The 15,469-nt window shown below is 31.3% G+C and overlaps 1 protein-coding gene across 1 annotated transcript in view; it reads right to left on the bottom strand.

Annotated features, from left to right (window-relative positions):
- LOC148277781 (AT-rich interactive domain-containing protein 5B-like) overlaps window positions 1-15,161 on the bottom strand; it is a 135,646-nt gene extending 120,485 nt beyond the window's left edge. Inside the window, exon 1 of the mRNA XM_088232415.1 lies at window positions 14,512-15,161. Coding sequence (XP_088088541.1) covers window positions 14,512-14,532 — 21 coding nt within the window. The 5' untranslated portion in view covers window positions 14,533-15,161. The remainder of the gene's footprint in view (window positions 1-14,511) is intronic.
- Between the last annotated feature and the right edge of the window lie 308 nt (window positions 15,162-15,469).

Consider the following 15,469-nt stretch of genomic DNA (forward strand, 5'->3'; position numbering starts at 1 on the left):
TTTAATTCCACATAAAACAAAAAATATTTTTCTAATTATTGTAAAGCAAAAAATGTTTTTTTTAATTATTTTTTTTTATATAAACTCAAAAATAATAGTTTAAATATAAATCAAGATTAAAATTGAAAAATATTATGGTGATTAAAAAAAATGTATTTATGAAATATTTTAAATAATTGATAAAGATAACATAATATACCTTGCTTTTTGATGGAATAAAATTATCAGTTAATGAATGTATTATTGTGTATAGGAATTTGTTCATTGCCTGACATTATTATCGAAACAGAATGAGAGGTTATTGTGTTCTTTTTGTTTAGTGAAAACTTATCTTTCACAGCTTTGAAAACATTTATTTTACCGAACGAATTAGAATCCATTACTTTATTCCAGGGAAGCAATTATTGTATCTGTTTCTTACACAGACGTGAAACATACTTAGGAAATTAATATTGGCCATATTCAACAATGTTCGACAAAATTTCACAAGAAGTGCAATTGATGTGTATGAGGTTTTTTTACAAGCATTTCGTAACAATTATCTGATTTACTAGATGAATAACTTCACCGTTATCATTCGAGAATGAAGCTTCACATTTATTTGCTCACCTTCAAAAGAAAATCTTTTAGACTCGTTCATTTGAGTCATAATATTTTTTATTTATGTTCTGAAATCCCATATGTTAAGGGAAAATCCCCAGTCCCCACATTTTGGTAAATAAAATTTTCCTTCTGTTCTGGAAAACTTGCTTAAATGATTTGAAGGATGTTTAACTTTATATTATTCATTGTATAGTGTTTCAAATAATATTTTGTAATGGTTGGAAGCAGCCCGAATTTTTGTAACAGCTTTTCTTAGTATTTGAGCAAAATATTTTTTTGTAGGCCCTGTCTCAAAACTTTTTTTAATAAGTACGAATCATGTCGCTCTCAAAAAAAGATGTATTAAAATGATCAATTTCAGCTCATTTTAGAAAACTTCTTATTGTTCGTTAAATAAAAATTAAAATATTAAAACAATCATAATAATGGACACTCGGTGATATAAGTACCAGTAATGTCAAGACAATGCAAATTACGAAATTACTTATATCATTAAAAAAAGTCTATTACTAAATTAAAAAAATTAAAAAATATCTTGACGATTCCACTTCAAACTTCTTGAAATCTTACTTGAAATAAAGTTATATAACAATTTCATTTAAATCGTATTCCGTATTACCATTAAAAAAAACAGTTAAAATTGACCGAAATTTATTAATGATCACTAGTTATAGAGATAAATATAAACAATATATCCGCTGATCAAAGTCGCCTTACGATTTAAATGTCGCCCCATTTTACGGTCGCCATTTATTTCAAGGTTGGCTAGAGAGAGGGAAAAAATCATAGACAACAATACGCGTCGTTTCAATATCTATTCGGTATTACCAACATTTCAAACAAATGCACGATTCGTGGTGTACTGTTGGGTGGGTTTGGATGATCGAATTTATTACCAACCGAATAAAAACGCTTTTCAGAGATGTTGAAAATAGTAAACGAAATTTACGAATGAAATTATTGATTACTAGAGCTTTTATAAACACTAAAGGAGAGAATTGAGAAATCCTTTATATGTACAATGTGTTAAATCCGATATTCCTCCCGGGTGATAATACCCTTTTCTTGGTGGAACTGCATTTTAATTGTAATAATAAAAATACGCATATAGTTTTATTCCACTTTTATTTATAATTTTTTTACCAGTGACCGGGTTTTGTCGTGACCGGCATCTAATATTAAACGATCAAGTAACACACGTGCATTCTCCATTATTGTATCCATTAAAATACAAACAATGAAACTAATCGATAATGAATTAACTGCCGGGATTTTTTGCTTTCAAAGAATCACTTAATTACCCCCTGGGCCCGGAGACATAGCTGTCGATGGAAATACCAACCAGCGGCCCCTGTTATTTATTTATTTATTATATATTTACGGCCTAAGCCAATTACGACAGTTACATGAAGAAACATAAATGCAAGAAACTGAACAAAAATAACATAAAACTTTTTAGCAAAGACAAACAAGGGCAAAACAATAATAGTATACAATATATTAAAAAAAACGAAAAACCAAAAACTTTGAGCTAAACCACGCCAATCCAACTTCATCCCACACTGTTTAGTCGCGAAGAGATCTACGAAAAGCCGGAAGATCTATCCCAAAAAATTCCAAGTCGTGTGATGAATTGACTAATCTACACTTTCTGGACATTGGGGCATAAAAACCAAAGTTGCTCTTAGAAGATTTTATAAATAGCAGATTTTGACTTCTGGTGACACGGTTGGGAACATGAAAAGAAATTGATCGCAACAGAGATGGGACATCACTTAAAGCATTAAGTATTTTGAAAATGCATATAAGGTCCATCTCAGTTCTACGTCTCTCCAATGAAGACATATTAAGAGATTGCTCTATTTCAAAATAAGAATAATTACCCCTTTGTAATCCGAGCAACCATGCCACTTTTCTTAAAAAACGGTGTTGGACAGACTCGATATGGTCAATATGAGTCCTGTAGAATGGAGACCAAATAGGAGAAGCGTATTCTAGATGGGGTGGAACTAGTGAGCAATAAAGAGTTTTGATAGTATTAATATTTTTGAAGTCCGCCGTCACTCTATTGATAAAACCGAGAAGTTTGAGAGATTTGTTTACAATATTATCAATGTGTTCACGATAGGAGAGTTTACTATCTAAAGTAACGCCAAGATCCTTTATTGACGAAACCATTGAAAGGGAAGTATTTTTAGATTGTAGTTGAGTTGTATAGGTTTTTTTCGTCGCGAGAAAGATATTATTTCACATTTGTCAATGTTAAGTTGAAGACAATTGATGTCGCACCATTCATTAAAACAATTAATATCATGACGAAAAAGAAGACAATCATTGGGAGATTCAATCAGTTTAAGTACCTTGTTGTTATCAGCAAAAAGCCAGAATTTTGTATTTCGAAAAATAATTGATAATATAATTTAGAAAAATATTAAATAATAATGGAGCAAGGTGGGCTCCTTGAGGTACTCCAGAAGTAACAGTGATTGGAGAAGACAAGGAATTAGTAATTTGAATCAACTGTTTTCTTTCACTTAGGTAAGATCTGAAAAATGATAATAAAGGATCTCTAATACCAATGGCTAAATAATACAAATAAATTATACAAATTTAAATACGTGTAATTCAAATACAGTTTCATTATAAAACTTCATAAAATTATTTATTTAACAACAGTTTTTATTTTATACATTCAAACAAAACTTATATTCTTATAATTGTTATTACCTTATACTTTAATGATTTTAATTTTAACAATGTTTAATTATGTCTAAATGCTTGCAGACTGGCTGGATTTCCTCCCTAGGGAGTTGTTCATATTTAAATTTATTTCGACAGTCCTAAGGAGGAAATCCAGCCAGTCTGCAAGCATTTAGACATAATTAAACATTGTTGAATTACTACCTGGTAAAAGAAGAAGTATAAAAATAGGAAAATTGTTTTCAGGCGTTGCCTAGTAGGTTATTTGGTTCAGCCGGATGAATCTCACCCACGTAATAAAGGTTTCAGCTCTTTTACATCACAAAAGTCAGCAGATGGAAGAGTTGAGGAAATGTGGATGTTCAAACATGGGCAGAATGGTGAATGTTACACAGTGTGTAAAGTGGCCACTTAAACCAGCCAATGACAGGTCAGAAGCCCTGTAAATGCCTAGACTTCCATATTCCCTTCTCAAAAATGTTTTCCCTCTCTGTCGAAATAAATTTAAATTTAAATTATTTTATTTCCATAATTATATAAAATCATGATTTACAACCTCTGCTTGTACTTAAGTAAAATATAGACATTTGTTTAGTCTCCCATCAGTCTGACGATGTCGGTCACGACAAAACCCGGTCACTGGTAAAAAGATTACAAATAAAAGTGGAATAAAACTATTTATTTATTTATTTTATTTTATTTTATTTAGGAAACATACAGTACAGTTACAAAGTTTTATATTTTACACAGTGAGAAGTAACTCGTAATGGACCAGCTCCATATACGTATTTTCAAGCACAAGAATTGCTCTCTTTTTTTGGAGAGTTACAGTGATAACATTTACTAGATGTATTTGTATTGAAAAAAAAACATGTACCATTTATGAAATTTATTAATAAAAAAAAATATTTTAATACTGTATGTTTTATCTCTAATGTAAGAAAATGTGTATTTTATTTGAATAAAGACTCAATGGTAAAAACGTATAAACGTTTCAGAGAAAACCGTTTTTTATGATTTTTTTAAATCTAACTTTAAGAAGTAACTCATATTTTTTTTTTCCAAGAGAGGGAAAACATTTTTAAGAAGGGAGTATGAGAGTCTAGGCATTTACAAGGCCTATGACTTGTCATTAGCTCGTTTGAGTGGCCACTTTACACACTGTGTAACATAGTAGGTGAATTGGTTCAGCCGGATGAATCTCACCCACATGATAAAGGTTTCAGCTCTTTTACTTCACAAAAATTCAACAGATGGAAGAGTTGAGAAAATGTGGATGTTCAAACATGGGCAGAATGGTGAATGTTACACAGTGTGTAAAGTGGCCACTTAAATCAGCTAATTACAGGTCATAAGCCCTGTAAATGCCTAGACTTCTATTATTACCTTATCTTAAAAGTTCTTTATCGCTGTTGTAATATGGTAATTTTATTTCTAATGTAAGAAAATGTGTATTTTATTTGGTTAATAATGGTAAAAAATCAGCAAAACCGATTTTATGATTTTTTTATAATGGTGAATGTTACACAGTGGGTAAAATGGACACCTAAACCAGCTAATGACAGGTCATAAGCCCTGTAAATGCCTAGACTTTTATACTACCTTATCTTAAAAGTTCTTCATCTCTGTTGTTAATTTTATTTCTAATGTAAGAAAATGTGTATTTTATTTGGTAAAAATGGTAAAAAATCAGCAAAACCTTTTATTATGATTTTTTTTAAATCTTACTTAAAAAAGTAGCTTTTATCGTATTTATTTTTATTTATTTATCTTAATTTTTAACTAAGACATTGGTTTTTAACCGCAATAAAGTGCGTTTCAAGTCAAAGTCACATCCGCCAAAAACCCGAGTTGAGGGGTTTCTCAAATTACCGATTCAATTTTTGGGCAGTTCGAGGAAGGACTGTTATTAGAGAAGGATTGTCAATGACGAGTCCAAACGAGTTGATATGAATCGATATTTATTTTATTTATTTTCTATCGGACGCCCATTTTTTTCCGTCCACCGTGCAAGCCAGAATTGATAATTTAGCATACTTATCGCTACATATTATTTTAAATCCAATTAAGCAAAGCAGTTTATTTGAAAGCGATTTTTTGTTTGTGTAAAAAAAATACATTTAACCGCAAACTATAAAAATTAGAAAAAAAAACCCATTACTTGAATTGTTCAAAATACTTAATCATTTTCGTAATAAAAAATACTTAAAGATTCAATATTTTTACTAATTAATTTAAAAAAAATATACATTACTAGCGGACCCGACAGACGTTGTCCTGCCCGAACGTTCGCTTGCCTGCTATTAGCTTGGAAACAGACTTTTCATTAATAAGTAAGTAGGTACCTAGGTACTCGTTTATGGTTGAATTCCAAAACATAAAATAATTTATTTTCAAATAAATAATTCTTTTTGCATATGTCAAACTCGGTTTTTTTCGACAAGGGTGCAATTTATTATTAATAATATTAATAATAATCATAGTTTATTAACAAAAAAAACTATAACTTTATCTAGTACATACACACATAGGTATTAGATAAAAATACGTCAATCGAAGCTAAACTGGCAGTGCACAACGGAGTTTTAGTCCCAACACTTATGTATGGAAGTGAAACATGGAACTGGCAGAGGAAGGATGAAAGCCGAGTGAACGCGGTTGAAATGCGATCTCTTAGACGAATGTGTGGGAAATCAATGTATGACAGGGTTACGAATGATGAAATCAGGCGAGAGTGTAAATCTGAGACAAGTATAATTGATAAGATTAAGAAAGGGTCTCTGAGATGGTTTGGTCACGTAGAACGAATGGACGACGAAAGAACGGTAAAACAAGTATATATGGCGAAAATGAACGGCAACGTTAGACGAGGACGACCAAGGAAGACGTGGCATGATCAGATAAACCAAAATCTTTAGTCTGGTCATGTCAAAAGCAGACAGAACCGAAGGGCATGTATGACAAGATGTATGAATGTGGAAGAGGCTAGGATTGTATGCCAGGATAGACGTGTGTGGCGGTCCATTCTCTCTGCCTACCCCTACGGGGAAATGGCGTGATGGTAGTAGTAGTAGTGGATCATGTCAAGTCTGCCTGACTAGGTACAACCTGTTTTAAGGCAGACATTTTAATGAAAACAAAAACAATAACAACATATTACAACAGAGATGAAGAACATTTAAGAGAAGGTAATATAGAAGTCTAGGCATCTACAGGGCCTATGACCTGTCAATGGCTGGTTTAAGTGGCCACTTTACACACTGTGTAATATTCACCATTCTGCCTATATTTGAACATATATATTCCTTCAATTCTTTCATCTGTTGATGTTTGTGAAGTTAAAGAGCTGAAATATGTTGATATAAGCAGCTCCCCAGGGAGTTGAATCCAGTTCTTGTCTACAAAAATTTGCACAAACTCAAAATATTGTTGAAAAATTACCTGGTCCATGAAGAAGTATAGAAATTGAAAAAATAACATTTTCAGGCGTTGCCTAGTCTAGTATGTAGGTGAAATAATTCAATTAGATGAATCTCACCCGCATAAATAAAGGTTTCAGCTCTTTAACTTCACAAACATCAACAGATGAAAGAATTGAAGGAATATATATGTTCAAATATAAGCAGAATGGTGAATGTTACACGGTGTGTAAAGTGGCCACTTAAACCAGCCATTGACAGGTCATAATCCCTGTAGATGCCTAGACTTCTATATTACCTTCTCTTAAATGTTATTCATATCTGTCGTAATATGTTGATATAAGCAGCTCCCCATGAAGTTGAATCCAGTTCTTGTCTACAAAAATTTGAACAAACTCAAAATATTGTTAAAAAACAATAACATTACTAACTATTATAGTCCTTAAAATGAAACATGATTAGAATGACAGTTGTCAGAAAAAGTGACGACATAACTTTGTAGTAACGTCAAAGGAGTTATTTATATTGACACACGAAAAATCATTTGTATCTGGCGTGTTACTTTATTTTTTAATACAACGCTTGAAACATAAATCAACATAAATATATAAAATCAGCTTTAAAACTAAAATAAACCTAATTATTAAGGACGTTCTTACAAGGTTACATCATTTTGCAAAAACGTTAGAGATGGGACAAATTGATCAATGTAAATTGATCGACTAAAAAAGATATTCGTTTGATGTTGTTCATGAAAAATGTGTAAATGTCTCATTTTTCAGTGAACAATTGTGTAAAACACACCATAATAGGCTTGTTTTTGCATTTTTTATATCAATTTTCGAAAACAGAGTTTCATGATTGCATGAAATAACTGATGAAATAGATTTGATCAGTGATCAGTAATTTCCAATCACTAATGAAATTAGTTTGACAGCTGTCATTCTAATCAAGCTATATTTTAAGGATTTTAGTTAATTTACTATACAGTTTTACAATATAAATTTTTTAGGAATGTTTTTTGAGTAAATTTTCCGAATTTTCTCGACCTAAACCCAGAAGCCATTTTTTTTACAAATTTGTTAAATTGAATCCGGGTCATGGTTTTGCAATTTTTGGGTAACATATGAAATATTTTGGGGCCCAAAAATCTGAAATTTCTTTGCCCGAATTCAGAGTTTTTGATAGACCCCATGACCCATCCTCTAGTTTGACTTCTGGTAGTGCGGGAGTATTCCTTTTGTAATGAATTTATTATTTTAAAAAAACACGAGTGATACTTTAATCCACAAATTTGGAATATCCGATGACCGGTTTCATCGCTTTCGCGACTGGTATCTTTATCAAAGAGTTAAATGTATTGATACAAAACAGAGGTAAGGATAGATAATTCAAAGTTATATGTAAGTAAATTAAATAAAGTTATTTTTATCTTAAGGATCATTATCAACAAATTTTCTTTGGGTTAACTAATGAGTACATATTGCACCTAAAGGCCATAAACTTGACAAATTCGAAATTATCGAAATTAATAGATTAAAAAATAAACCCGACGTAGAATGACTTAATGAACAGATAACACATGTGCATTCTCCATTACTTTACCCATTGTAATATAATTTTACTAATGACTTTTTACCCTTTGTTTTTCAGAAATCATTATTTACAAAACCACACTCACGAAGGATGGGACGCTAAAAATAAAATAAAATACTTGAACTCATGAAAATAGCATTATATCAATTCATTAGTTAACCCAAAGAAAATTTGTTGATAATGATCCTTAAGATAAAAATAACTTTATTCAATTAAATTCTAATGTATGGGAGCGAAGTATGGAATTGGAAAAATAATGATGAAAGTAGGTTGAATGCTGTCGAAATGCGATCCCTCAGGCGAATGTGTGGTAAAACGATGTATGATAGGTGCACAAATGTCGAGATCCGTGAAGTGTGTAAGGCTGAGACATGCATTATTGACAGAATCAAGAAAGGGGTGCTGCGTCGGTTTGGACATGTAGAGCGAATGGACAGCGAAAGAACGACTAAAAGGATCTACGATGCAAAAGTTGATGGATGCAGAAAACGAGGAAGACCGAGAAAGACATGGCACGATCAAGTCCATCAAATACTTGAAGATGGACATGTCAAAAGTAGGAATAATCGGCGTGCGTGCATAAGAAGATGTATGAATGTAGAGGAAGCGAGGTCTGTATGCCAAGATAGAGTGTTATGGCGTTCTATCCTCTCTGCCTACCCCTACGGGGAAACGGCGTGATGGTTTGTTGTTGTTGTTGTTGTTATTCAATTTACTTACAAATAACTTTGAATTATCTATCCTTACCTCTGTTTTGTATAAATACATTTAACTCTTTAATAAAGATACCAGTCTCGAAGATGTCGCGAAAGCGATGAAACCGGTCACTGGATATTCCAAATTTGTGGATTAAAGTATGACTCGTGTTTTATTTATATAATAAATTACAATGAACTTCCGTCAAGAATTTTCACTTACAAACTGAAATGTTTTGTTATAAATAATAATGAGTAATGAATGCGATTTTCAAAAAAGTTTTCAGTGCCAGTTAATATTATTTTAGTATTACCAAAAATCCAATAAAAGGAAATGAATAGGAAGAAAGTATAAGGAATTTAAAGAATCTGATAAAGATCTAACAAAAATTTCACTGTGTTCCCCTTTATACATATAGGAGAACAATTTGTTTATTGTGCAGCAAATGGCCGGCGCCAAGACACGCCAGTTAAAATTAAAGTCGCCTAAACAAGCGACATAATTCCGAAACTATATAAATACCAGTGGCGAATGGTAGGTTTATTTACAGGTAAGCTATAAAAAAATATATATTTGTACCTACATAGGAGGTGCATAATATAATGTAAGTAATACTATAATGTGTCATTAAAAAATGTGTCATTAATTTTGAAGATGTTTTTTAAATTGACCTAAATTTAAATTTACTGTCTTATATTTCACTTAAAGATTCTTCTCATCGTTTCTTTGAATCTCTTAAAATAAATATGTGTTTATGTTTTTCCTTTTTTAAAAAAAAAAAAAAATGTTATTACTATTTTATTTTATTTTTACATCTGAGTATTTTTTTCATTCTTTATTTCCATTCTTAATTCTTAATTACTCTTACAAGTTTTCTTCATTTTTAATATTATTTCCATTTGTAAATAGTCACTACAAACTACAAACCTTAAAATATATTTTTTTTTCACTTAAATTTAAATATTTAAACAACTTTCATTTATGTTTTCTTTTTCCTTCTCTTTTTTATACTTTCATAATTAACATTAGATTTAATTGCTTTTTAATATGGAAACTTCACTGGTCCATTAGAATTAAGTCCAATTGTGTAAAATATTAAACTTTGTAACTGTACTGTATGTTTCCTGAATAAAAGAAAATAAAAAAAAATATACTATAAATAGATATTTTTCTGTGGTTCTGTGTGATACAACAACTCTCATCCATGAAATCAACTCAAACGATGTAACTTCGTGATATATTATATTATATAGATATATTATCCATTACATATATACTTCATTCAAAAATAAATAAAAAAATACCATTATGAATTCAGTCGATATTAGGTATTCAATTGAAATGTAGACTGGCCGCATTGTTCTAGTAATTAATAGTGCTAAAAACGGCCGCGTGGAGCGCTATATGTCCTGCAATATGACGCATTTAAGTAAATAGTCTCATGTCAAAAGTACCACCTCAAAGAAAAATAGCCCTTCAGAAACAATGTTTGAAATACTGTTTTCCAAATCAAGAATCTTCAAATAATTTGTGTAATCTGCAAGTTTAATCTAGGAGAAAAAACCCGCTCTGGGGTTAATACATTCAAAATGTAGTATACTTATTTAAATGAAAAAATAAGCTGGAATAATCGGCTAGTTTCTTGGCTCACCGCAGGAGCTGGGCGCGTTTAGTTAAAATTTATATTTATATTGGGATAAAAATGCAAACGGTGGAAATGATTTAAAATACATGTTAATTATTTATTTGTTTTTCTGTAAATAAAGTTACAATAAAACATTATTATGGTTCGTCAAATAGTAAGCTGCGCATAATCGCTTCTATACACGGTTCGCCCCTGATAAATACTTATATAGGACGGAAGCTTTTTAATATTTTACCACAAAATCTACGTCAAGAAATAAATTACGTAAAATTTAAGGATAAATCAAAGAAAAACTTCCGGACATATTAACATTAACCGTATTTTAAAAATAAAGATGTTTGTGCGAGTATAATATATGCCTGTGTAAATAGAATTAAGAATAGTCCAGAAACCGCATACGCACATCAAACAGAAGGCGACTAAACTACTCATAAATTAGTAGGTTTACGTTTTGGTTCATTGGTTTCTTTGTGGACGTCGCTCAGTACGCAGCTCCTGATTAGAATTCAACTATGCCGTGTTGTGTCCTTTAAAAGTGTAGAAATACTGCTAGGATCTAAGAAACAGGATGCAATCACAGTTCACGTGTAATTAGCAAATGAATGTGTATGTAACAAATGCATTACTTAAAAATTGAACTATTTTTCCATCTGTCAGTTTTTCGTAGATAAAAAATCGTCATTTCGTTAGTGTTGCCAGGGTAGTAATTTTTTTTACCCTACTTTGCTCATCTTATGAGAGAACTAATAAAATTTGGACCTCGGATTAAACAACTCTGTAGTGGACATATGACCGACATAATCTTTAAAACATATTAATAAATATTTAAGTGGTTTCTTGTTCCTTACACAATTGTCTAAAAATAATAATTAGATAAAAATACATATTTACAACTTCCAAATTAAAAAAAAGTATGAAAAATATATCATAATTAATTAAGTATTAATTATATAATAAAATATATCTATAAATCTACTGAGAAAAGGTCTAAACAGGCGGTATGAAATCTAGCTAGCTTTCAAGGTTATTGTTTTAAAATAGGTTTACGAATAAGAGTTAGATCACAACACGTCTTGGAGCTACACAGCGCATGGACGGTTGGAATTCAAGACACAATTTACGGAATTTTATTTTCGTAATATTTTGATAGTAAAAGAGCTTAAACCTTTATTGATGCGAGTGAGATTCACCCGGCTCAATTATTTCACCTAGGCATTCCTACAATTTGGATACTTCTCATACCAGTTATTAATCAACAATATTTTTAATATGTCCAAATGTTTGTAGAAAGAGATCTACTCCCTAGGGAATATAGAAATCTGGTGTTCACAATATTCACCATTCTGCCTATGTCAGTGGCCACTTAAACCAGCCAAAAACAAGTCATAAGCTTTGTTAATTGATATACACCCATAATTTGATATTTCCTCATCAAAAATATATTTCTTCCCGGCTGCAAGTAATTTTTCGAGTTTACATAAAAATTTTAAAAATTATGATTTTTAATTGATTTATTTTTACAAAAACAAGCAACAAGTTTTACTGCGCCCCTAAAAAATATAAAATCTACGACAGTTTACTAAAATAATCATATTTAAAAAAAAAACATTATTAAATAATAATGTCGGAGTGCATCCTTTCGCTTTCATGTTTCGCTTTCTGTCGTAACGTGTAGTACAGTCGCGGCAACGGTCGCGCGTGGAAGTCGGCCAGTACAGCGGGCGCGTCCGAGCGCCGGATGCAGCCGGCCGCAAAAATAATATTAAAAATATTTTTATTAATAAATTAAACTTATGAAAAGCGAAACCAATTTCAAATCGTTGCACAACACAAATTCGGAACGATAATTCTATGAAAATTACCGCCACGTTTTATAAATACAATACTATTTCCAATAATTTAATTCAAACTGTTTATATTCACAATCTTTGTCCCACAGGGCACTTCATATTTGTACATATCGTCGGTATGTTGATAAAACCCCGAAAGGATTATTGCCTATATTGAAAAAATCTATTTATATACTTGACTCGACAACAATAGTCTTTTCCGGTCTTGTACATATTTTGGACATACCCATGAAACTACATTAGTTCATTTAAATTGCTAACGAAACTTAAGAGGAAACGAGGTCTGACTTTTCTTCATGCAAACGAATTCCTGTAAACAAATTTGATAACTATTTTTTTAATACTTTAAGTGGGTTTCAGTACATGTTAACTTTGAAACTAATCCTCGGAATATTTAAATGATTTTATCAGTTGGTAAAGCTAAAAAAATGAGATTACAAATGTTGACATTTAGACGGTCTACCATTAAAGTTTGAAATTATAAATAGAACGCAAAATTAAAAAATTAAATTTGAAAAATTAAAAATCGGGTTGCGGTCCTGTGGCTAGTGTCTCGGACTCACAGACCTAAGGTCTGATGTTCGAATCCCACTCTACCCCAACTTGATTCCTATTTTATAATAGTGAGTTATTTACAACTCGTTGAAAATGGCCCTCAAAATTAAATAATTGGGTAAATCATAAGAACGCAAATATTTCTTTAAAAAAAAAAAAAACTGAAATATTTATACATACGTGTTTGTTAAATGACACATTGTAATTAATCGCTGTCCTGACGATGAAACGCTTAAGGCACAAATTTTGTGATTTAAAAATAAATATAAATGATACAAGATAATTCGGCCCTTCGGGCCTCATGTAATCGCCCCCCCGGGCCCCGTTTTATCAGCCCTACGGGCCTCAGTATTCGACCCTTGGCGCCTCGGTCACCCGGGGTTTTATTCTGAATCTTTTCTACCCCCTAGAGAGTGATTCATTTAGGTAATTTTATTTTTATAGATTTAACATTGAAATTTATTGCAACAGAGAGAAAACATTTTAGAGAAGGAATTATCAATTTCTAGGCATTTACGAGACTTGCGACCTGTCACTGGCTGGCTAAAAGACTACTTGACAATAAAAATAAAAAAACAGTTATAAAAATTTACATTTGAGGCATCAATTTTAACATGCCTACTGATTTCGGAACAAGACTGTTCCTTTGTCAAGGCTAAAAAATAACACCGAAACCGGTCGGATAATTAAATTAAATAAATTTATTTTACATAAATTTATTGAATTTACGAATAATTTTAAAATGTAGAATTTAATTTTTAAAAATAAATTTATAATTAGAATATATCATTAAAATATGTTGTGTACAGATTAAATAACCAGTTTTACGCATTAGGAGCTAGTCAACACAAATAAAAAACGCAAAAATTTATTTTCTATCGATGATTTTTTTAAATGTGGATATTTAAACATAGGCAGAATGGTGCGTAAAGTGGCCACTTAAATCAGCCAATGATAGGCTGCTGTGTGACATTCCCCTTACAATGATGTTTCCCTCCTTTGAAATAAATTTCAACGATTATTTTTTAAATAAAAACACTGTATATTGTAGCTGCAAGACACGTTGTAATCCAGCTCATAATTAAAATTTAACATATTTTGAAACGGGAAACCAAAATTCTAACCGCCTGAGTGCCCTGTAGCTGCAATACGTCTCGAGATTTTTACTGTTCTACTAAAAGTTTTCGGAGTGATTAAAAAAAATCAACACACTAGACAGCCTTGTTTTATATTTTCTTCTAATTTAACATAATTTAAAACGGGAAACAAAAATCTTAACTGCCTGAGTGCCCTGTAGCTGCAAGACGTCTCGAGATGTTTACTGTTCACAAATCTGTTTGCTGTACACAATCAGCACACTAGACAGACATTATTCTATCATTTCCTCTATTTAATATTTTGGATAAACTTTGGATAAAATATAAATAAAATAATTATATGTTTTTACCTTAAATGAATCACCTTCCATTGTGTGTTATAAACCAAAATTACACCATGATCACTTAAAAATCAACCTCATTTTCAGTTCACAATTAAAATATCAACAAATCAGTCATTAAAACCTCGCGAAACATGAAAAATATTGTTAATTATATCATACACAAACAACACTTATTTATAATCAAAAAAACGATTCGGTGACGCATTGTATCAACTTATATGTATAAAACTTAATAAAAAATACAAAAAAATGTATTTTTTATGATAATTCACACGCACAGAAGTTAAAAATATACATTTTTCATAAAATTGTGTCGAATTAAAGTTAATTTACTATAATTTCTTTGATTGACTTGTCAAAACGCTCGGTCGAACTTGAGTAGTTACGAAAAACATCGGATCCAACGGGGCAACACACGTTTTTTATTAATTAATTCTTTATTTCCACGCTAATTATGCGTTAATTTGTATTAATTTGTCGAAATTGTCGTCGGAACTGTCCATTTCACGTGGTTTCACTCGCGAACTGACAGGACGCCGCGGAAACAAAATGTCGCCGTTCGAAAAATTTTATTCAAAATTTGGAAAAATATTTATGGCTGTCGAGTTTAAATAATATTTAACAAGTAATTCTTAACGTACGCTCGGTACGCGCGGTCGGCCGATACTGCACTACATGTAGTGATGGAATAATTAGCATTAGCACGGTGAAATAATAGCGAAATCGAATTGCGTTAGCAACTAATTTGGGACGCTAAATTTAATGCGCTAGCAAAACCAAAAAAACATGTTTGAGTATGTCCAAATTCTTGCAGACTGGCTGATGTGGATGTCCAAAATTGGGCAGAATGGTGAATGTTACACAGTGTGTAAAGTGGCCACTTAAACCAGCCAATGACAGTTCATAAGCCCTGTAAATGCCTAGACTTCCATATTCCCTTCTCAAAAATGTTTTGCCTCTCTGT

The sequence above is a fragment of the Micrasema longulum genome, unplaced genomic scaffold (genome assembly GCF_059751315.1).
Source record: "Micrasema longulum isolate JH-2025_06_02 unplaced genomic scaffold, ASM5975131v1 h1tg000982l, whole genome shotgun sequence".
Lineage (NCBI taxonomy): Eukaryota > Metazoa > Arthropoda > Insecta > Trichoptera > Brachycentridae > Micrasema > Micrasema longulum.